The sequence below is a fragment of the Drosophila ananassae genome, chromosome 2R (assembly GCF_017639315.1).
Source record: "Drosophila ananassae strain 14024-0371.13 chromosome 2R, ASM1763931v2, whole genome shotgun sequence".
Taxonomy (NCBI): Eukaryota; Metazoa; Arthropoda; class Insecta; order Diptera; family Drosophilidae; genus Drosophila; species Drosophila ananassae.
Window position 1 is genome coordinate 25,819,256 of NC_057928.1, and position 23,285 is coordinate 25,842,540.

Sequence of the window (23,285 nt, forward strand, 5' to 3'; positions counted from 1 at the left end):
TACACAAATATTTGTGTATAAGACTCTTCTAAGCGGATTTCGTTTTAAACAACTCGAGGGACCTGTTCGTGAGGCCTTTATGGAGATAAGCTCAGACTTTCGGCTGATTGGCACCTTGACCCGACTGTGACATGTGAAAAGCCCGGCTGCTAAAACCCAAAACTCAATTGAAAAGCTAACCGGCTTCCGTCAAGGTGACACTCTAAAACAAGCCAAAGTCAAACAGAGGTGGGCAGATAATGCAATTCAGTAACACTTAACTTCCGACAAGGTTCTAGGAAAGCAGTCCTGGAAATCAAAGACCAGGCAGGCCAAAATTAATGACGGTTCAAAGGCCTACGGTCGAACGTTTCGAGTCCAATCAAAATCAATACTCCTGGCAAATTGCTGGCACATTAAGTATACGCCGTGGCGCCACGTACTCTGTCTTCGCACTCACGCCCCGCCACTCGGCAGCAGTCGGCATTAAATTTCCTGACTAGCTACTATTTGGCAACAGCTTAATCAACAGGCGCAGATCTGCCTACCGAAAGGTGTCCGGGCCAAAATTAGGGCAGGACGTGGCCGGGATTCTCTGCACCCGGAAGCAGAGTGCGTGAGATATAATGACTGGTTGGTGGTCCAACAATTTTGCGGCCAGAGTGGGGGTGTCGATGCGAAAAACGCAACACGCGCTGTCGAATTTGTTTTTATGCCCCGGCAAGGTAGCATCATTAAAATTATAAATCACCCGAACAGGCAAAAATCCCAATTAAATCGGAGTGGGCGCCAAATCACCTGAAAAGGTGTTAAATCAAAACAGAAAAAGCCTACACTTAAAATAATAAACCGTTTGAGGTCGGAGGAGGCCATTCAGAGGCCTCATTTTGGGGCCATGGTTGGAAGGCAATGTTGTGAATGGCACAGAGTTTCCTTTCAGGATATTTTCAGGCCCTCCCCGCCCGTTCAGGTGTTTCCTATATACATGCATATGTATATAAACATAGGCCGATCAGCAACAGGAGCGCGTGCATAAGTGGCAGGCGTAGTCTATTGATTTTGGGCTCCTTTAAATGCAAAGCAAACAGGCTAACAACGGAGACAGGGGCTAACGAGTGCCTGTGCCTGGACTTGTGGGTGTCTGGAGAGGACGGGCGATGTTCGGCCATTCAGCCGAGACTGGCAATGTAAACAGCCCGATGGAATCTCGCACACACTGAGATAAAGCCATAGAATCGTACGTGAAAATCAAATAAATGTGCCTCAAGTCGATGAATATGCCAAATGTCAGCCAGTGAGGTGCGGCTGGGATTTATTTTTTGCCTTGTTGTTCGCTTGTTGCCTTGTTTTGGCCAGCAAACAGTTCAAGGAACTGTGAGGGTTCAAGAGCAATGCAAAGGCAGGCCATTTGAGTGTCACACCGTCTGGAAGGCACTCTCCCTCCGGGAGCCACCTCGTAATCAGTCCGAGGCGCGACGAGATAACTAAAAGTGTCTAATCACTTGTCCGCTAATGGAGTTGATCAGTCTTTGCGATTGATTTTCTTGTCTGGAGCGCAAACACTTGAGTTCCATCGAAGTCGCTTTGGCGACCCCCAAAAGCATACTACGGCTTTTGACGGCGGTCCTCGGGCTAATTTTTCTGCAAGGACCAACGGGTTAAGAAACTCATTCGTTAGGAAAAACAACAAATCGCCAAACCGCAAATATTTGCGTGGCTGCAGGTGAGTCAACATGACAGCCTTCTTGCGAAAACAAAGTCTGAAAAGTGCTGTGTTATTTATGCTATTACTCTGCCGTTTGTTGTTTCTTTTCAGATTTCATTTCGACTGCTCCTGAAAGGATTTGAACTCTGAAAAGGCGACGTGCTTTATCATTGCCCCATGCCTAACTAACACATAACACATATTTCCAGGGTTGAGCTTCCAGCTTTTTAAACAACTTGTTTGGCGTTGGCCTGCCAATGAATGTTCTCCTTTGCTCTCCTTGGCCTAACTTGCTTTAAATATTTTATTTTATATATACAAACTCATGAATAAAAGTATTTAAAAAATCCATAAAATAATATGGCTATAGGGTAGTAATTTTCAGAAGTTTGATTCACATTCCTCTTGAAACTAGTTAGCAAAATTGTTCGCAAATATGCGTGTTCCTAGCAGGGTTTATAATATTGTGAAAACAAGAGCAAACCACTCTGTTTGCTGGCACACATGTTGCGTGCGTGTAGCAGCATTAGGACAGGGGCATAAATAAACCAAACAGGCCCAAATTCGCAGAGTCCTGCAGGGAAATAACGATAATAACAAGAGGAGCAACAGCAACATCAACAGCCGAGCCGAGGCAACAGCACGATAATACATTTAATGCAGCGATTTAATTAATGGAATGTGCGCCGACCGAGGGCCGGACTGCTCCGGGCCCACAGTACGGCTACGTGATTTATGGGCGGCGCTTAATTATTAAGAAGTTATGCAGAGTTTAAACATTTATTGCAAACAAAACGGCGACAACGCTTCGCATATAAAGTAGGCTTCCCGCCCACGCAGTGGGTCGGACAGGAGCGTCCTAAGGACCTCCCCCAATCCCCCTCCAACGGCTGTCAGATTTCACCCATTGGGCATTGCCTATTGGGGTTTTATGGGTTCGAGTGGCCGTTTCGGTATTTTGGCAAGTCTGGCGTTGGCCAAAAAGTCGAGCGATTTTATGAACCTCGACGGTCATAAATATTTTATGCGTTATAAAAACTGCCACTGCCCACTGCCACTGCTGTACTGTTATGCTGTTGCTGGACGCTTTAAGCTACTTTTGGCAATTAGTGGCTTTTAGTTAAAAAGGCCATAAATACCTGGCCGAAGTGCTGGACCGGGCTCCGGCCTCCGGGCTCCGGGCGCCGGCTGATCGGCGTGATTTATGCCTTTCAATGCTAATTAGTAATTAAAATCACTCCCCCACAGCCACTTAAATAGTTTGGAATTCTAATAAATTCCAGTCCGCAAGAACGCCGCCAGGGATTTGGCTAATTGGTTGGCTTTCCAATAAAGGATAACCGCAGGCAGTTGATCGCAATTACGGGGATCAGACAAGGCCATGAAGGGCTTCCAAATGGCCGAAATGCAGTTAGTCGGGCAAGCGGACTATTACGCAGGCCGGCACTAGTCGGAACTGCCAAGTTAAGATGTACCCATTAGGATGGCGCCTCTGCTCAAGTAACGGAAATTATTATTAAGGTTTCTCCCGAAAACGGGCGCACTTTAACGGTCTCCGGATGAACCGACGCCCGAATGGCCGGACGGAGGGCCTAATCCATGACTGCCAACGGTAATTAATTTACATTATTATCATAAAAAACTGCTCCAGCCCGAGCCTGGCCTCACGTGTCCTGAGAGTGCTTGCTAGCATCTTCATTAACAGCTCGGCGATTCAATTAAGTCCAATGAAATGTACATAAAATTTTGGCATTGTTTACCGAAAAACAGGAGCTGGTCCAGGAACTGGGCAAGGTCGCCCACGCGGTCTCTTGCTGGCTAGCAAACTGGGGGTAATTATTTTTTGTATTCTCAACAACCCAGCTTAGAATCTAATCCACAAATAAATATAGTTTTCAGCCAGGGGCTGTTTCGACTGCGTCATGATTTATGCATCACTATGTTTTTGGCCCAAAAGTTTTCCCACATCTGAGACACGATGCTCTTATAATCATTATCCGAATAGTTACCCCTTTGGGCTCATTAGCACATCATCGTCAGGCAAGGGTCGTGTGAGGCGGGCTAATGTGCTGGCACAGCCTTCTGGTATAAGCATCCTTAAAGCATCCTTAAGCTCAAGGGCCAGCCAGATATGGCTTTATTAATAGAAGAGCTTTAAATGTTGTTTAACTTTCAACCAAACTAGGCACACATTTCAGTTTGTTCCCACAAATGTATGCTTTGCATTGAATAACAAAGAGAAGTCCAATTATGACTGTTATGAGCATTTTTTACTTTTCTAACTGGATTAGATTCTAAACTTTGTGCCCTTAAGCCTTTTGAATTCAATTTTTTGTTCAACTGCAGCTATTCAACCAAAGGAACACTTGTGTTTGCTTTATCCAGTACGTTGCCTGGAGGCATCCAGTATGGGGGATGTGTGTGGGGCAGCCACATCCTGTTGAAGCATTTCATGTTCACAGGATGTACCTTCCGGAAAAGTGGCTTGCCACACACGCCATGTCCGAGGAGCAATCTGCTCAGCAGAGCTCCTCCTGCCTCCCTCCTGAAAAAATGAATGTATCATCAAAATTCTTCAAATCATGTCGCTGCCTTGTTTCCTGCAGATGAAGCAGATGCGCCTGGCAAAATAAATGGCTCTAAATGCGAAGGAATTCTAAGTGCTTCCCTCAGTCTCTGTGCTGCTGGTGTACTTTCGAATAAATAACATGCTAATGCTTCATGTGAGCCCCAGTTCCTGTCCAGGCCTCCAGTGGATTGAGCGGTTGCTACCCCCGGCTTTCGCATTCCGCGTCCTGCGAATTATTTCTAATTCCTGGATGCCTCGTCTCCGGCAAACTTAACAAATTTCTGTCGTTATAAATAAGGTTCACAATTTGTTTTCGCTCCACGCCCATCCTCGCTTTCCTGGCTTTCTTTTTTTAAAGCCCACACGTGACACTCGATGGGTCGAGTTTGGCCCAAAAGTGTTCCCCCGGGGCAGTCCGCCACGGCCATAACGTAGTCTAAGGCGGCAAGCATTCGATTTCAGGCTTCATTAAAAATGTTTAGTGCTTTATTCCCGCATCAGCCGGAAAACGCGAAACACGAGCCAGGCCCCTAAAATGGCGATGAGCTAACCGGCCCCTTTGGCTGGACCACATCGCCCTGACAACTGTATTAATAATGCAAAGCCGCAAGGACCTTTTGCCGCAGGATAATTATTGCAGTTTCATTGACCTATTTACTCACTTAATGCAATGAGAAAACTAGAAATCATAAGAAAACAAAATCATAAGTTATACCTTTAAAATAAGTCTTAGTTGGCCAGTTCTAAGATCGGGAAGGTATAACATTCGTGGATCTGGAAAGTAGCAGCCGAGTTATACATATTTTTAAGTAAGAAATTACATAAACATTTACCAATAGCTGGCTTTCAAAAAATCGTTTAAGTTTGAAATAATTTGCCAAGTCAGTGGGTCCCAATTAATTGTGAAAAGTTTCCGCGAAAAGTTCCGCGCTTTTTCAACAGTCATTGCCAATATTTGTGCGCTGAATTGGGTGGCCAACTTTTCAGACTCTGGAAGCATATTGTTGAATCGACTAAAAAAAACAGAATTGAAACGGAAAATTAAAAGTGGAACGTTCTACATACGCCATGTGGGTTAGCTTCCGCACAGTTCTGTGTTTTTACGGGCTGGGGGCCATTGACACGGGATTTGGAAAACTCGCGGTGCTCTTTTCCCGAATTTCAGGATTGGGTTTTCGGGCCTCGGTTGGTGCGTGATAATTTTATGCAATTGTGGTCACATTAATGGTTCGCATTCGGTTTGATTTAGGACTCGAGTGCGTGGCGTGGAATTTGCAATTACGCCGCTTAATCCACCAGCTCCTCCAACCAGCACCACCTACCTCCCACTACGGCTGCTGACAGCTCAACTTTGAGCGTGCTGCCTTTGCTGCGGGCACGTGTTGTTGTGCGTGTGATTTATGCTTTATGGGTCCCGGATCCTGATCCTGTTCCCTATCCTGCCTTTCACTTTCAAGCGGCACAGGATGTGCGTGCTGCCAGTTTTTAATTGCTTTCCCGCCGGCAGGGCCCACAACTGAATTATTGATGTAGGTCAGAGGGCGCAGTACTGCTGCCGGAAATAGGCCACAACCAGTTAACTACAAAAAGCGAACAACAATTTTTATGAATTTCCGAGAGTATTACTACAAAGGTACAAGTTTTGCACTTTTGACGACGGCTAGGCTGCTTTCTCCAAACGGCTTTTGAGGTATTCATTTTCTATTATTGAACTTCTGCCGAAAGAAAAGCCGTTTTCAATTGCCAGTCGATAAAAACGCGAGGGCGGGGGCAGAGGCTGCGTTTCAAACGAAAAGGCTTAGGGCGCCGGCTGTCAATATAGACTTAATGCCATTAACTTGGGGCTGGAATCTGTCATTAAGGCATTAATAACTTTTGAAAGCCGCTTATCGAGCAAATTGATAACAATGCGGGAAAACACGATGTTGCTAGCGACAGACGTCCTTAGGCTACTTGAAAAGGAATCCCACCAAAGCGGCTCAGCGCCTTAAAATCTGAGCTAGGAAATCACCAGGAGATTCATCGGAGGAGTCACGGCGGCCCAATCCAGGGTTCCTCCAAAAAGTTATATGCCATTCCATAACCAAATATCTAATTTTCCCGTCGATAATCAATGAATCAGCTGCATATGAGGGTCCTTGGCAACTTTGACAAGGACAAAGTTTTTCATTTGGCAGTAATGAAAGACATTCTGTGCGAAAGTACAAAGTGAAGAGGCGCGCGCAAATATCACTTGCCCCACCCTCAGAAACCCACTTCAGAATGTTCATCTGCACCACACATTCAATTTGAGGAGCAACAAAAATGTGATAAGATTTATGGGGCATCTTCAAAGCGGAGAACTGTTCTTCCCCGAGCGTGAATCCCATAAAACAGGAAGCGACAGCAACATACGAAACAAAAGTACGAAACAACCAGCAACCACATGCGTGAACACTGAAAGAAAATTAATAAAGTAAGACAACCAGGAGCTCCTGAGGACCTTTATAATAATTATATTTTATAACTAGCCATTGGCTTACAAAACAATATGTGCATGTTTCACATACTCACAGGTAGTTTCTAGCACTTCCAAAGGGATTTGCCCTTTACGAAAAGTTAAGCCATTCAGGTAAGAGCAAAGGACTCTACTGGGTCCAATGTTTCTCTCTAGAGTCTCTAGAAATCCCAACCTCTAGTCACCTTTAAAGTCTTTAAAAGTCATCACCAATTTTCCACCCTGTAGCAAGTCACATTCGAGTGGGTGTTTTGACGACTGCTCCCCCTCTGCTGTCACAATCAGTGTGGCAATCGCACAATGAGAGCTGTATAAATTTTGTGGGATTGAATTTAGAAGAGTTCGGGGAGATCCACTTCCTGCTTGGGCGAACCACGAGTTCGACAGACACTCACACGCCTAGGATCCAGGGGGAAGACCGATGTCAGAGGAACTGTGTGGCTAGGAGGCGACTTATTAAGAGGCCGCAATGCCGACAGGCCGGGGCAATCAAATAACAAAGTTTTACTCCACCCGACATGTGCTTCTGCCCCCTGTCTTCTTCCCCAGCCTCATCCTGGTTCCTGCTTGTCCTGCTGGCCCAGTTAACTTTAGTTTTGATGTACGAGAGTTCTTGTTAAGGCGACACAGCATCCGTCACGACATCCAACCATCAGCGTTAACTGCAGCACGTAAAGTGTTTAATCGGCTGGCAAGGATGCGGAGGACGCGAAGGATTTCGAGGGATGAGTGCTGGCTTGCACGAGTTAATTTGTTGTTCTGTCAAAATTCCTAATTGATTCAAGCCCTAGAGCTCCCCGCAAAGAGCTGCGAACTTTAATGAGAAGTTTAGTTTTGGCATTGCAGTTTAGACGGAAAATTAATTGAGTTTTTCCCGACTACGTCATTCCGAACCAAGTTACATGTGCATCTTATACCGGAGTAACTTGCAGCTGAGAACCCTAGGGCTGATGCAAGTATTCCCAAAAAAAGGAAACAAAATTGGAGCAACGGGAACACAGACTTTTGTAAATGGCCCCGGGATTAAAGTCAGTCCTAGAGAAGAAAGCTAACAAGTTTCTTTAGCAAAAGGCAAAGTTTAATTCAAAGGTTTTTTAAAAGGATGCCAAAAGGAAATTGGCCGAAACCATCAAGGGCAGAAAGAGGAGTACCACAAATGTTTCCCCTTTTTTGGGCAAAAAACAAGACAAACGGGACAAAAAGTTATTATTAAAGTCACCATTCGGAAAACATATGTAAAGTCCTCGCCCTTTCAAGTGTCCACACGCTGTTTACTTTTGGAGGCAAAGTGCAAAGTTCTCGAAACTGGCCACGTGTGGGTTCCACAGAGTTTGTTGGCCGCCAGAGACTTTATGGACGGAATTCCGATACATCGAACTGCTCCTTTTTTGTGGACCTTGTGGGTGCGTGCCAATGACAATGGCTTACTCGTTAAATATTTATTTATGTTTTTGCGCTTTTTGCACTCGAGGAGTACACGGAAAACAGAGCAAGAAATCAACAAGTCCCTGGCAGGAGTTCTGGAGCTTTCGAACCCGAAGATGTACCCATGGGCTTTATAGCCTCTCATTGAATTACCGCTTGACACTCCTCCAGGATAACCGCTATGGCTGCCATAAAAATTTACTCATTTGCCGATGACAGGTAATCTGCGGAACATCCTTCGGAGCCCACTCGGCACCAGGGGAACGGCATTAATATTAATACCACAATTGAAACGTTTTATGTCAATTTATTTCAATTTAGTAAGTCCCGATGCAGCGTGCATTTTAAAACGAATAAAAGTCAAACCCATCTCATCGAAAGTGAAGCAGACATAAAGTTAAGCCCTAATAACTCTCCAGGAACAAACAACGGTCTGTTGGCCGAAAGCGATTGCTTAGCCCCGGGAAACCGCCATAAAACTCGGCCAAGCCAACCCGTATTTAAGCCACGTTCTATGGCAACCGAGCAAGAAAAAACGGAAAATATAAAGGATCTTGAGTCCTAGTCACCAGGAAGGCGGGCAATCATTAATAATGGAAATGGTCGTCATATTCGGCTTTATAGAAAGGACTCATTATAGTTTAGTAGCGACCGGGCCAAGAGGCGAACAATAAATAAAGTTCCATGTTATTACGCGAGCACATATGAAAACTTGTACACAAAGAAAAAACAAGTCAGCATATATGGCTCCGGCATTCAGACATCTCCATGACACCGAACGAACAGCGTTTTTTTCTAGTTTAGTGGAACTGGAAATGACCGAAGCGACAACCACCCTCGACGTGCGTTAAATAAAAACAGAAATTCTCATAAAAGCTAAGAAATGCCGCGGATTATATTCATGACTTCCATTGAACCGGAAACACTCTCAATAAATTAAATTCTCCCTATGAAACGGCGCGAATGGGTGGGATCAGAGTCAATACAAAGGGCGTTTAAACTTCCCAGAATTATCACCTTAAACGTTTTCAAGAAGTCTATTTTTACTCTTATATTATTTTCAGAAGCCCCAAAGCATATCATCTATTATACATATTTACCTTTCATAAATCGTTGTTTTGCATTCGTTTGCCCCGGTTTGGATCTCACTTGGCTCTAATTTAATTCCCAAGAATGGAAACTTGCTATAAATAGACAACATTTTGGAACATTCCCAAGGACACCAAGGTTTTGGGGTATTTTTAAACAATTTAAATGTTCTAGCATGGAGTTCAGCGTTTAAAAGCCTTTCCAACTTGAACCCAACATCATCGAACTCATACGTGTTGCAATGCGAACGGCTCCACTACTACTTGTTGGTTTTCAGGTGAAGCTCCACCAATTGGGTATCGCGGCATATGTGCGCCAACAATTTGAAGGATTAAACAGTGAAGCTCTGTCTCAACCCAATTAAAAGAAAAGCGGATTACAAAGTATTTTCACTGTATTTAAATACAATTTAAACTCGATTGCAAGGAGAATGTTTATAACGACCACCCGGAGGGAACCGTTGGTGCGGATCGGATGGTGGCGCCCCCACATTAAATAGTATTGACGGCTTTAATGGGTTCCCAGAGCGTTCCCGATCCCAGGCCGGATCCCTCCGCCGGTGCCAGTGCAAGTGCCTCTGTGCGTTCCGTTGTGGAGTGGTTGGGGGTGGAGTGGTAGGGGTAGTGGGAGGTCGTTGGGTGGGTTTGGTGTCCCTAAATTTATGTACATTAGTGGTACAGCTAAGAGATAGAATACTCGAACGGCTAGCATTAGCGGTGAGAGGGAGTGTTGTCGTAGGTGTAAGTAGAATACAATAGAAGCCGGATCCGGACAGACGCGATGTCCTATGAGTAGAAGGTCAGCACGCTCGTCTGGTTGCCGCGCACAAACAGGAAGGGCGGCATATCCCGGCTCAGGCTCTCCAGCCAAGCCATGTACAGGGGGGCAGAGACGATGTTCTTGCGCGGCATGGGCAGCGTCATAACCACCAGGTCCGACTTGGTGGACTGCTCGCGCAGGTACTCCCGCAGGCGGAGGTACCGATTCGTCTTGTCCTGGACCGCCAGAAGATCATCGTCACTGATGAGGGCTGAAAACATAAAGCGCATGATGATGTATAATTTTCAGAAATAGAAGTAATTCGAATTCTGTCCACTCACCTTCGTCCTCGTTGAGGGTGGCCCTACTGCTGTGCCCATTCTCATTGTCCTTGTCTGGAACCACAAAGTCCTTGATAAGCTCGTTGAAAAACTGCGTCGATGTTTCCTGGGGCTTCTTTGTTATGTCCGGAATAAGCGTCAGGTCCGAATAATCGATCCGGAACTTGGAGAGCAGGCTGGCCATTGAACGCTGTTCGAATTCCAGCTCGGCCTTCTTGTTGGCCAAAGCATAGACCCTATAGAATGTAAAAGATGCAAGGAGAAACCACAAAAATGACAATTAGTCTGGGAAATCATTAGGTATTTTAAGCAAGAGCTGCAAGGTATCTACCTGCATGGACTGGGAAGTCTAATTGGAAACCAGATGGGGAAAAAACACACAAGACTATGAGAAGCAAGTGGTGCACTTTGAAAAGTGGTTATGCGCAGAGCTGTTAAGAATGCTTTTTGCTTTGGACCATATTTTCAAAATCCCATTCTTTCTGATAATATATTTATGACTTTAAACAAGTGCATGTTTCTCAAGGATAAGCCTGCCAAGCCTGCTTGCCAAATTTCATTCCTAACAAAGTTGCCAAAAACAAACTCTCCTTTATGAAATACATCATAAATATCCCTAAGCCAAACAAACATTTTCATTAAAATAATCAACTAATAAAGAATTTCGGGTATTTTTCCTGGCAAATTCAAAATAAGGGACGCGGACGAGGCAAGAGAGGAGCCTCAATGGCTAAAAATAAAATTCCCCGAGGCACCTGCCATCCTGAAGCCACTTTATCTGCCGCGAAAAAATCTGCAATGAACGGAGGAGCACTGAGAAGGGTCTCACTTTACCGGAGGGGCTGGCATTTGGCGGTAATTTGCGGAAGGCTCACCTCAATTTGCACGATTGCCAGGTGCGCCGAGTGCTGATGATGTAGGGCAAGAGGAGGGTGAGGCCGCCGTCGTCGTACAGCCACCAGACATCGATTACGGCGTGGCTGCGCTTCCTCGTGAACTGGGTGAGGTCCTGGAGGACCTCTTTGGGCAGCTCCGCGCCGCCCGGTCCCTTGTACAGGGAGGCGGGGTCGTCATGCTTCAGCTTCGACTTGCGCAGCGTGTTGGGCTGTGGGCAGATCGAAAAGTTTTTAATTACCAGAGAAAATATAAAAGTAATCCTATTTGTTACCAGAAGATTGGCGGTCTTGACATCCAGAGGATCGGGCATGCCGGAAACATCCTTTGACTGGTTTCCTGCGATGAAGGACAGGTCGCTGGTACTGGAGGCTACACGGCGGAGGGTCAGGGATAGAGAGAGAGAACTTTTTCAGTTACATTGTCCGCTTAAAGGGTAAAAATCAACATTGATACAGCCACACTAATTCATTCCGGACGCATGCAGGTCCGATATAGAGGAGTGCACCATGCTAACATCCCAAGGGATTTCCATGTTTCCCGTTTTTGTTTCGCCAACATTTACGTTACATTCACTCGCATATGTATATTCGAAAATTCAAAACAAACAAGCGACCCCTTGGGGCACGTGCCGCTGCGGCCCCCATCGTTCTCCGACCCGTCCCTGTATGGCAGCGCCGGACATTGTTAGGATATAATTTAAAATTCAAATGTACGAAGATTGCATTAATTTTCAGGCAGCATATTGCCGGAAAAGGTTTGGCGAAAGCCCAGCGCAGATGTCGAGCCCCGACGGGTTCTTCCGGGCCAACTCGAAGGGCGGACAGGACCTTCTGACTTCCTTGAGGTTGGCTCGGGGTTAGTTTCGGCAGTTAAATGTCGTTAATTTGCCGGAAAGTTTATGGCCGATTACAGAGGAACAAAACATGCAGCAGCAGCAGTTGACATGCGTGGTGAGAGGTGACATTGCGTGGCATTCGTACAATATTTACCTACGGCACAGCCTACAGTAACTTGGCATTCCATTCAAGTGCTTAAGGACACGCAAAGATCTTAGCAAAACACACAACTTTAACTTCAACTTCAACTTTTACTTCACCTGAACCTGCACCTGCACCTGGCCAGGAGCGCATTCTTCGCAGACTCTGCTTGAACCGCACTGCGTTTCGATTTGGCGGAAATAAACGAAGATACATAGATACAGATACGGATGCGGATGGGTTTAGGGTTTCCCCCTTTTCAGCAAGTACCTCTAGCTGCGTGGATCTCCGAATTAAAGTTTAATTGAAGGGTTTGGGCCTCATAGCTTATTCGTAATAAGTGAACAAAATGTACATGTGGTGACCAATATAATTTGTAATTATCGTAAACAAACAATAGCCCTATGAATAAATGTCGTCTATCAACAATTCGGTTGTGGTTAAAATTGCAATTTGCTTTGTTTGATATGGCCTACGTGTCGTATGAGTAACTTTGTTGCTATGATTCTGTTTCAATTCCAAAGTCTCCTTACCCAGAGATAGATGGCCACATAATTGCCCATAATCCACTTTAACCCAGAGATCCACCCAGCTCCTGATTCCCCTTCTGCGGGACAAGCTACTTACACTTTACAATCTTCAGGCTGCTCTGTTCCCCGGAGAGCACTTCGTTGCGGTTGCGGTCTTCTGGAGGAGATTGCATTTGTTGTTGTTGCAGTGGAGCGGTGGTGTAGTTGGCGGTGCAAGGGTGCGATTTGATTGTGTGGTTAGGCGGGTGCAGGGATTGGGGCATGCAAGATATAATCAGAGAATGTGTTAGAATTAGTCAGAGGAATTCCAATCAAACGCCTGCTCCTTACCCTGCGAGACATTCCGGCTGAGGGAATCAATGCTGCCGCCCAGGCCGTTCCGCGCATGGCTGTCTGCCGCCTGCAGGTCCCCGGAGCTCTCGTTTGGCTGCAGGGTGCGCGGCACGTCGGCCACCGTCTTCCAGCCGTCCTGGGAGCCCAGCACCTGCGAGCAGTCCAGGCCCTGCGGCACCCGCAAGATGGCCACCGAGAGATACATGTCCAGGGCCTTGTGCATAACGTTGAAATACTGCTGCAGCTCCTTCCTGTCACACGTCTGCCAGTCCGTCTTGTAGCCCATCAGGATGATGTTGGGCTTCAGCTTGCCTATGCCCGAGGCCTGCATCAGAGCTCGGGTACCGGACTCAAAGTCCTCGCCATCCACCAGGGCGTAGAAGCCCTTGACGCGGTGCTTCCTGAACCAGTTTCCCGCCCGCTCCTGCAGGTAGGTCCGGTACTTCTGAGAGCTGGATCCGCGTACCACATGGCCGCACACCAGCAGAGACAGGTTCTTGGTCAGCATGTAGGCCAAGTCAACGAGGACCGGGCGGGTGTTGGGCAGGCCGGATAGCACCAGGATCTGTGGCCTGTAGTTCTTGACGTGTTCTTCTACGTTGTTCAACTGCTGCACTGACATGAGGGCGTTCTTGTAGGTCTGCGCCTGAGTGGTGGAGCCCCAGTTGACGTCCGGCTTACGATAGGCCACGATTAAGTACAGCGCCAGCACCACGGCGAAGGTGATGAGTGCGGTGGCCCACGAAATCAGAAACATCACCGCCACGCAGAGAGCGGAGCCCAGAAGACTCAGCCACATGTTGTAATACTGCAATGGACAGGACGTTCGTTGGAAGATTAAAATAATGTTGGATAGGGAAGGAATAAACCCACCTTGAAGGTTGGTCGCCAGCCCACCGGCTTGGCCAGACTGGCATGGAAGGTACTAAAGTTGATCAACATGTAGGCGGCCAGGAAGAAGTTGGAGATGAGAGGAGCTATCAAGTTTAGTTCTCCGATCAGGATGAAGCTGTGAAGACAAAGCATACACCATTATTATATTAATAAAAGGATGTCTAGGAATACTCACGCTGAAGCAATAATGAAGGTGAGGACGTATCCGCGCACAGGCTCGTTGTTCTTGCCATATCCTTTGGCGAACCAAACTATTTTCGGGTAGAGCTCATCTTTGCACAAGGCCTGTAGAAACAAATCCGGCGTAAAATCAAGCCTACGAATCTCATTGTTTTGACATCCTCACCTGGAAAACCTTGGGAGCCGAAACCAAACTGGCCAAGGCTGAGGAGAGAGTGGCGGCAAAGCATCCGGCATAGATCAGAGGACCAAATCCAGACACTAGCTCAATAATTTGGAACGAGTTCTGGAGGCCATAGCTGCATTCCCCTGGCTGACAGTCCAAGAAGGCAAAGGAGCCATTTACGGTATCCGTAAGGTTTCCGGTGGCGTCACGGGCCACTGTAGCTCCGCATTGGAGCACCATGATCAGGTACGTTCCAGTCGTGATGATAATGGCCAAGATAGTTCCCTTCGGTATGGATTTTTGGGGGTCCTGCCAGAAACGCTATTAGTAAAGAAGTAGTATGTCTTAAGGGTGAATGGGCTAACCTTGAGGTCCCCGGATATGTTCGCTCCTGCCAAGATACCAGTGGCTGCCGGGAAGAAGATGGCGAATACTGAGAAGAAGTCGTGCTGGACGCCCTTTTCCAGGCGGTAGTCCGCAAACATGTTTTTCGTAAATAGGGTGGCTGCCAAAAAAGAGGTAATTAAAGGAATGACCTTCTCAAAGAACTACCAACTCACAGTTGTAGCCCAGGAAGCCCTTCGCCATCTCCTCGTCGCTTTTGGGTCCGATGAAGGTACCAATGACAAAGTCCCCGATGGCCACCAGCAGGATGATGAGCAGTCCGATTTGGGCCTAAACACAGTAATCGCATTAGGCACGTTAGCCCCGGTGTCCCCCAATTCCACGCATACGTACCTTGGCCTCCCACTCCATGCCGACGACTACGATAATCAGCAGCAGCAGAATGGTGACACAGCCTATGATGCGGACGTCCTGGACGCCGCCGTCGACTATTGCCCAGCCGTAGGTGCCCATCATGGCCAGCATGGACTCGCAGAAGCCGACCACATACATGGCGCAGGCCACGGCGTTCGCCAGCGAAAAAATCAGGCCAATGGAGCCGCCAAACTCCGGGCCCAGCGACCGGGATATCATGTAATACGTTCCACCTGGATGCGAGGCAAGGTTGAGTACATAAGAGGGTTAGAACCACTTTGAGGTCCTGGACTCACCTCCCTTGATTACACCATTAGTGCTTATCGCCGACATCGACAGTGCCGTGATGGTTGTGACAGCGGTCGTTGTCAGAATTAATACGAATCCCTCGACTATCCCCGCCTGGCCCACCACCCAGCTGAGGCGGAGGAAGAGCATCACGCCCCAGATGTTCAGCAGGCAGCGTATGAGGACACCCTTGATCCATCCGAACTTCAGAATGCCGTTCATGATGCCCGACTCGAGGTCCTGGTTGCGCGTCAAGCTGTGCGTGTTCTGACAGGGTACAGTGTGGAAAATAGCATTGGATTTTATCTCATGGTTTAAGCACTTGCGCTGCAAATTCCCATAATTTTTCTCAGTGCAAAAATAAGCATTAAGTACCGCCGAGCTAAGGGGCCTACAAAAATTTCAATAAAGCTGTCTAGTGTTGATAAATGATTCGGCAAACAGGCTGCGTACCTGCGGTCGGAGCCGAAATATCTGTCTTTTCTTCAAATATGTTCCGGGCCCGGGATTTGGAAGAAGTCTGGGAATTTAAAGGAGGGACTCCGGCTCAATCTAAATGGATGACTTCAGCTACCAGGAATTTTGACGGGTGCCCGAAACCCACTCGGAAAAATATTATTAAAAGATTAATCATACGCCCCCGAAACCGCAGCGCCGTTTGTGAGCCAATTGAACTCTTGAACTTTGAACTTTCGAGGAGACCCCCAGCTTAATTGGCGGTTATTACAAGCTGGCCAAAGTCGCATTGAAAGCCCGCCAATTATTAGACGGCTTAGGCAGGGCTTACACTCTATGCCGGAGACAATTAATGGAAACAGAGGAGCCACCAGAGGGTGCAATATCGGAGTCATAGTCGATATTGTGCAATGACTTGACGGCAAGCCAAATCAATTTATTTTCCCTTTCATTGACACTTATTTACGCGACCAATTTAGACCGGAGGAGATAAACGAAAACATCTCGAAAGTGTGGAAACCAATTAGCGCCAATTGGTGGCGTTGCACTTTGTCTCGCGAAGTGAAGCTAAAAACTTTTCAAAGTGATTCATTAGAATCAGCTGCTGGAAAGTCAAATGAAAAGTCAGTGGACCTCTGGGTCTAGGGGGATCGGATGGTAGTCAAGTTTAATCGGCAAAGTCTGGGACAAAGTAGATATTTAAAGGACCCACCCAGACCGCAATTATTGCACTTGACAAGCAATTTTCAGTTGCCTGGCTGCAGGCACCCAGGGATTTCCCAGGCTGCAGTGCCTACGACCGAAAAATGTGAATCCTGATGGCCTTTTCAGTCACGCTCCTCGTCACGGACTCCTCGTCCGGGTCACATCCCAAGGCGAAGTGAATTTCCCGATTCCGATAGAGAATTCGATGAGAATAAATTTAAATTTAAGCCCCGCTCGTAAAGCATGCGTGTCGTTATTTTATGGGTCCGGCGAAATTGTAATTTGTGACTCTCGAGAGTCCCGCGGCGTGTTTACGACCCCTTAATATTCATTTAAGAGGAGGACCATGGCCTTCTGGCCAGAATGGGAGCGGGAAGAGGACTCACCTTGCCCGTCAGCGTCGCATTGTGCAGCTCGTCGAGCGTTGGACGGTAGGCGGCCTGGATGGACATCATGTTCCGGTAGTTGTCCAGACGAGGTAACGCCTCTCGCGTAAAGTGTCTGTAAAAAAGAGGAAGCTTTAATCCATCCTTACTGGTAGAAAAGGACCCACACTTTGAGCGTATTTGGGAGAGGGGAGCAATGCAACTGACCGGAAACTTTTACCATATTTTGTGTCGTATTCGTTCTCCAGCAACTCGCGCTCCTCCTGCGAATCATTAGACTCCTCGGACACCTCGTTCTCCGGATCCACCTGAAAGCGAGTCGTCGTCTGCAGGTCCTTAAACCGGGAGGGCTTATCCTTGTCACGGAAGCTGCTCTTGATGGACTGCCTGAAAAAAAGCAGAGACAAACCAACACAAGGCATTAGTATCTTCATCAGCCATCATCGAGTCCCCATCTCCCGTCGTCATGGCTACGAATTTAATTGGGGAGGTGCCACATGGATGGCGTGGGTCGCTTCCCTTGTTGTCTAAAATTAAATGAAATAGAAAGCCAATCGACTTGACACGCCCAGGGAGCATTGGTTTGGTTTTAAGCCCACTGGCAATAACTTTCATTATCCGTCAATTCAGTTTGTCGAAATTCAATTGAATTTGTTCCGACTTAGTTGGCGTTCGCCCATTTGAAACTTGCACTTTCTGATTGCCGCGCATTGTGCGGAGCACGCAGAAGGCATCCCAGATGATGCCAGTCGGTCTGCCACGGAGCAGACGGCCCCAGGACACGCCTATGAGCCCAGACTGGCGTTCAACGCCCCTACGCCGCCCACTCCCCCGGGGCAAGTGCCCCGATAATGTGTTGCATGAGCTTCTGACATCCTGACACCCTGCACCCTCCATCGAGTATTAAGGAAGGATATTCACTCGGCTGAAAACCCATCGTTGACAGGCAAATATTAAATAGTTAATTGAACATACAATAAAATGTTTGCTTTTTAGTGAAAAGGTAAATAAACAATATTTATGTCATCTATTCTGTTGGAGATGCAAATGACATGGCAGTAGCTCAGTCACAGGTGTGTAATTTTGGAAGCACTTCAAAGCATTTTATGCAAATATTTAATTACATTTATTTTTAAAACAAACAGAGAGCCTGTACTCTTTCAAAACAGACAATTAGCAGACAATTAAAAGAGTAACTGAAGCTGAAAAACGAAATAGTAGAGATGCCCACACTGCGTATGAGCAACAATACTCATACGCCCCGTCGGCAGCTGCCAAGTATCCTGCAGTCGAGACTCCCGCCAAGACTCGGCCCTCCTGCTGGCAAAAAGTCTTTGCTCAATGCCCTATATGATATATGTTCCGATGTCGGTGGAGCAATTTATGCGAGTGTCTATGTGGCGGTCTGGTTAGTCTGGTTGGCTTTTCTCTTGGAATTGCCTGGCAGCAGCGAACGTGGAGCGCACCCATAATCATGATTCCGTCGATTTGCGACGTCAATGGGATTTATTTAATTTGGGAGCCAACCACCTAGGGGGCAGGGGGACTGGGCCAGCAAGGGAGTGAGCCGAGAACTAATTGTCAATCTGGAAACGCGGATTCGCAGGCGCTTTAGAATGGAGCACATCCTTAAGTCGGCTTATCATTAATTTATGCCAGAAACTCGCTCGGCTGCTCAGTGGATGCCAATTTGAGCCGATTAAAGGCATTTTTACATGAAACCGCTTGGCTCGGTAATCGAAATTCCGTTGCCTTGCCGCCGTGGGAGTCGAAGCGCCTGCCTGAGCCATAAACAGGGCCATAATATTTTCATAGGCCTCATTATCATAACTTGACTTGGCTGGCAGAAGGACGCTTGAGTCGCTTGTCCCCGTGACATTGCCGTGATGTCACTCCATGTGCTCGTATACATGCATATCGAAGCTTATAGTTGGCAGACCGACTGACAGCTGGCAATCCACCTCCGTCACGGGACCGATCCCTGTCCTCATGCAAATTGGCTGTCCACTGCCAACGGGGAGCACAAGCGTAAATGATTGTTATTACCGGCGACTGTGATTGGTAGCATTGTTTGATTCTTGCTACCGAATGTTGAACCTTTTGTTCCGGCGAGTGTTGAACCTGCAGCAGGTCGGCAAACTTTCGGATATTTGATAGATGCGGCGGGTCCGGACTAGGGTCTCTGGTCTCCGGATTTGAATTCGTGGCCTGAGTCTGTTTCTGCTGCTGGTTCTGTCGAACGGGGAACAAGAACTCAGCTAGGAATTCGACAAAAATTTAATCAATTTTGAATGATTGGCTCTCGCCGGCTGATGGCTGATGGACTGAATACAATCGCAGCAAATGTGGCGTGAATGATTAAGAGGCATCTCGTTGAGCACACAGAACCCTAAAAATACCAGCCCAGAAATATCAATCTCATCTGCATCCAGTCGAGTCCTGGCTCCTGGATGGGGGTATAATTCATTTAAAGGCCTTTCCGGCGGGGCAGCGATAAGTCTTGGGGCGTTTTCCAGCATTTCGTGTTTCCTTTGTGGCAGGACGGAACAAGGGCGGAATGTTAACGCCATAATTAAGCAGGAACAGAATACAAGAGGCGACAAAAGCAATCCTTGTTTGATGAAACACTAAACAATTACCAGAAAATGAAAAACTCGAGAAATTTCCATTCTTCCCAACAACAGACAAGGGAAAAGGTCGCTAGGGTTCGAGACCCGAAAACCGCACTCGTTTTCTAAGCGGATTACACTTGAAACAAAAGAGATCTATTCTATTACATAATTAAAGATCTACTATTAAATACGTATCTAGCATCTATTAAAATAAATTAAATCTTAACTTGGCTAACGATGAACTTATTGTTTAAATAAAATGATGATGTAGAAAGGATTAACTATTACATCTATTTCCTTTATAAGTCTGTAGTCTATAGTAGCTACTATATTATTCTGTTAGTGCATCACCCCGGACTCACCTTTGCATCCTTGGCTGGTGTTGGTTCAGCACTTGTGTCGCATCGAATGTATCGTCCTCGAGCAGCTCGCCCTCGGCGTTTGTGAGGCGCCGGTAGACCTCGTGCGGGCCCTCGTCCCCGGGCCCCGCACCGGATCCGGGTGTCGTGCCTTCCGGAGCCTGTGCCTTGCGACTATTGCCGTTGACCGGGTTCACTTGGAACCTGTTGGGCGGCCGCTCCGACGCCGAGCCCATCTCGAAGGAGATTGTGTCCGACATCTGGGTCCGTGTTTGTTTGTTTGTCTGTCTTTTGGGGTGTTAAGGTCCTCGCCCGAGGAATGTTTTGGCAACTTCTGGTTCTGTCTCCGCCTCAGCCTCTGCTTCTGCGGTTTCCGTGTGCGGGTCTAAGTTTTTCTGGAGCGTATTCAGCCGACCCATTCACTGTGGCTAATTATATATATAAAGCCTGGGCCTGTGTCCTTTGGTCGGTCTGGGGAAAGGACACAAATCAGGGCATCCGTTACTCCGTCAGGGCGTTTAAAGGCAATGGCCGAGCGTGCTTAAAGCTATTCTGCAAAGAGCGGATGAAAAAAAGAGTCCCATAAATCAAACAGAAACTGAAATAGGAAATGGAATGGGAATGGAAACGGGAACCCGAATTCGCTGAATCAGTAAGTGTCGTCCCAAAGCAAAGTTTTTTCCATCCAAAGCTAATGAAAACAAACTCGATTATGCATTAAGACATTTGTGTATCATGTGTGGGCTAGCCCCGGCAATGAAAACATTTTCTTTTTATCCCAGACAAAGGAATTAGGAGCATATCGCATTGGTTTCTGTTTTTCCACAGACTATCCCAATCTTGGGTTGCCCAGATGGCGAGAATCCCACAAGCCCTTGGCTATTCTCCGTAGAATGGCCGAAACGGAGACGAGGCTTCTTTTTCTGCAACGCTTCATTTTGATAATATTTCAATAATTAGCTATTTGAATAATTCATAAAGCGATACTTAATTTAAAAATATCCCAGAAATTAAAGCTTTCGCTGGCCAATGTCAAAATCAGGTTTGATTACCGGTCAGTTGTTCAATGAACCGCTGGAATTTAACACTGATGTTTATCACTATAATTGATTATATTGTTTTCTAACTCGACGCAGTTTTAACATTTTATATTTCAAAGCTGGACTGTCTTTGTGTGATTTTAGGATTCTAAAGAAACGGATTCCGTGACAGCTACTTTTTAAAAGGGAACAGTTTTCCAACTCTTTGATTGCCTGTTTGGTGTCATATTTCTGTGACGAAATCCCCGAAAGCCACCCTGCCATTCGGCAGATTCCCATGAGGCAATAAAATTCCTCGACAGAGCACTGGATGCCAAACGCCGAATGCTGGGTCTCGACTAAAAATAGCTTAAACTCAAATTGATGCAAATTAATCATGATTAGTCGGCTGCTGCCGCCGGTTGCCAGGTGGATGGATGGTTGACACATGCCATCGGGCTTTCATGTGTGCGCTGGGATTCCCTTTGGGGCTCAGGCAGGCACACCTGCTCCTCGGAACCGGAAGCAGGAACCTTGCAGCGTGAAAGGAGTCCCCTGAGCAGTGCCATTTATCAATTCTGGAGTGAAGCAGTTTATGTAGGTCAAGGGACAGGCAAACACAAACAATTAGCATAACAAAATGGGCGATAACACAATAGAAGAGTCAAACAGATCCGGGGAGGAGGCCCAGATAAACAGTAAGTCGAAAAGAAACTTTGCAAAGAGCTGGCTAATTACGCCAATTACGCTGCTTTTTACTGAAATTGTGGGAACTTTGCTCAGCTGAGCCGAGCTCAGTGCAGAATGTGCACAAATTTATTGCAGCAATTAAGATCTTAATTCAATGAACCCGCTCCCAGCTTCGCTCCCGCAGCAGATGTCGGCTGCCAGTTGACAGACCACATCCTGGGCCTTGGACTGGACTTGGGCAGGTGAGGAGAAAAGTTCGGGCATCCAGCTTATCAGCGTGAGACACAAAGGCCAACCCGACCGGGTGACCCTTCACCCGGCCAGACGGCCAATGATAAGCGCAAAAGCTGCCGAGTTAAAACTTTTTCCAGTCGTCAGCTGCTGGTCTTCGACAGATAGCAGGGAATGGTGTCCCGATTCCTACACAGAGAGGAGTGCTCCACATTTTAGGTAGTTGCTTCTAGTCTATTATGTGCTTCGGGCAAACATTTTTCTCTGTGCAGGAACGTTTGAACGTCTGATTTATGATCCCATTCTGATTAATTGGTGTGGGGGGAGGCGCTCCCAGTTTCATGTTCCTGGGATTGAGGCATTTAGCAAGCCATTTGAACGCTTTTGGCCAACAAAAGGCAAAAGCCATTGATGTAAAAAACGAATCCAAACAATAATTGTTGACAGTCTGGAGCCCACTGAGATTCACTCCTGGGATGGCAATTTTATTTGAGCTTTTCGCCGTCCCGTTTTGCGTTTCATTACTCAATTCCACGCCCATTCGCCATTCAATTGCTTCAATAAAATTCGCATTTTTACAACGTCGGCGGTGCTTTGGCAGCAATTGCATTCACATACATATAAATAAGACCCAGCCCTACGCCCTGCGGGGAATTAAATGCTTAGATTTAATGGCCCATTCCGGGTGCGGGCTTTCAACTCAACTCTTTTTGGCAAAATCAGCCGGAAACTTTACTCTTCCTCGGAGGAGTAATGTGAACATGAAGAAGGGGAAACGCACAATGGGAAGCATAAATTAAAGAAAAAATTCACACCGACAAAGGTCATCAAATACAAAAGTATTTGAGCACAAAAGTGCCTAGGATTTTATGGCACAGCCCCAATTACAAGGAGCTGCAAAAAGCTACATAAAACATCTTCGCTGTCAGCACAAGGACCTGCTCCACGGCTCGGCACCAGCAACCTAATGACACACAACATCACATGTCACGTGTTATCCGCTATTGGCCGATATTGATATCAATCGTTTTTATGCCCCCAATAGATACGGATTCCCAGGCAGTAATCAGTGATGTGGCACGCACGAAAAACAAAACTTCTGGCTATCCTTCCTCCCCCAGCCCGGAGTCCGGAGTCCGTAGCCGTGTCCGTTGATCAGTGGATGACAGGAGGTCATCTTGTCAGACCTCGGCCAAATATGTGTACTGTGTATGTTTGTGTATCTCACGGATACGCATCAAAGCGGATTAACAAACCAAGACCCAGATAACAAGGAAAACCAGGAGCAACAAAGTGTCAAAAACACACAGCACACACTGGACAGAGCAAAAGTTGAGCAAGTCAAGCGTGCTGATCCATCCGCATCCGCATTGTATTACATTATTCTCTACGCCCCCCGAAACGGCCAAATAAACTAGCAACTAGCCGGGCCAAGAGCC

The 23,285-nt window shown here is 46.9% G+C and overlaps 1 protein-coding gene across 3 annotated transcripts; it reads right to left on the reverse strand.

Moving 5' to 3' along the window:
• Nucleotides 1-9,640: 9,640 nt before the first annotated feature.
• Nucleotides 9,641-20,211, reverse strand: LOC6507612 (bumetanide-sensitive sodium-(potassium)-chloride cotransporter). Of its 3 annotated transcripts, XM_032453935.2 has the most exons (17): nt 19,910-20,211; nt 17,143-17,322; nt 16,936-17,050; nt 15,397-15,655; nt 15,080-15,333; nt 14,902-15,016; nt 14,707-14,846; nt 14,342-14,650; nt 14,171-14,280; nt 13,975-14,110; nt 13,099-13,909; nt 12,866-12,925; nt 12,358-12,417; nt 11,533-11,630; nt 11,240-11,469; nt 10,365-10,600; nt 9,641-10,294 (listed from the first exon to the last, which is right to left on the reverse strand). In XM_032453935.2, exons 1-17 carry the CDS (start codon nt 20,164-20,166, stop codon nt 10,050-10,052), a joined length of 3,615 nt encoding a protein of 1,204 aa, XP_032309826.1. In that variant the 5' UTR covers nt 20,167-20,211; the 3' UTR covers nt 9,641-10,049. The 3 variants fall into 3 exon arrangements, with proteins under 3 accessions (XP_032309826.1, XP_032309827.1, XP_032309828.1); XM_032453936.2 differs by lacking the exon at nt 12,358-12,417; XM_032453937.2 differs by lacking the exons at nt 12,358-12,417; nt 12,866-12,925.
• Between the last annotated feature and the right edge of the window lie 3,074 nt (nt 20,212-23,285).

Excerpts from the sequence above, each read along its gene's own strand:
- LOC6507612 (XM_032453935.2), bottom strand. The coding sequence starts at position 20,166 with ATGTCGGACACAATCTCCTTCGAGATGGGCTCGGCGTCGGAGCGGCCG. Across the intron at positions 14,281-14,341 it reads CGGCTCCCAAGGTTTTCCAG|GCCTTGTGCAAAGATGAGCT; the intron begins GTGAGGATGTCA and ends TTGTTTCTACAG. Across the intron at positions 12,926-13,098 it reads CAGCCGGAATGTCTCGCAGG|AAGACCGCAACCGCAACGAA; the intron begins GTAAGGAGCAGG and ends AATCTCCTCCAG.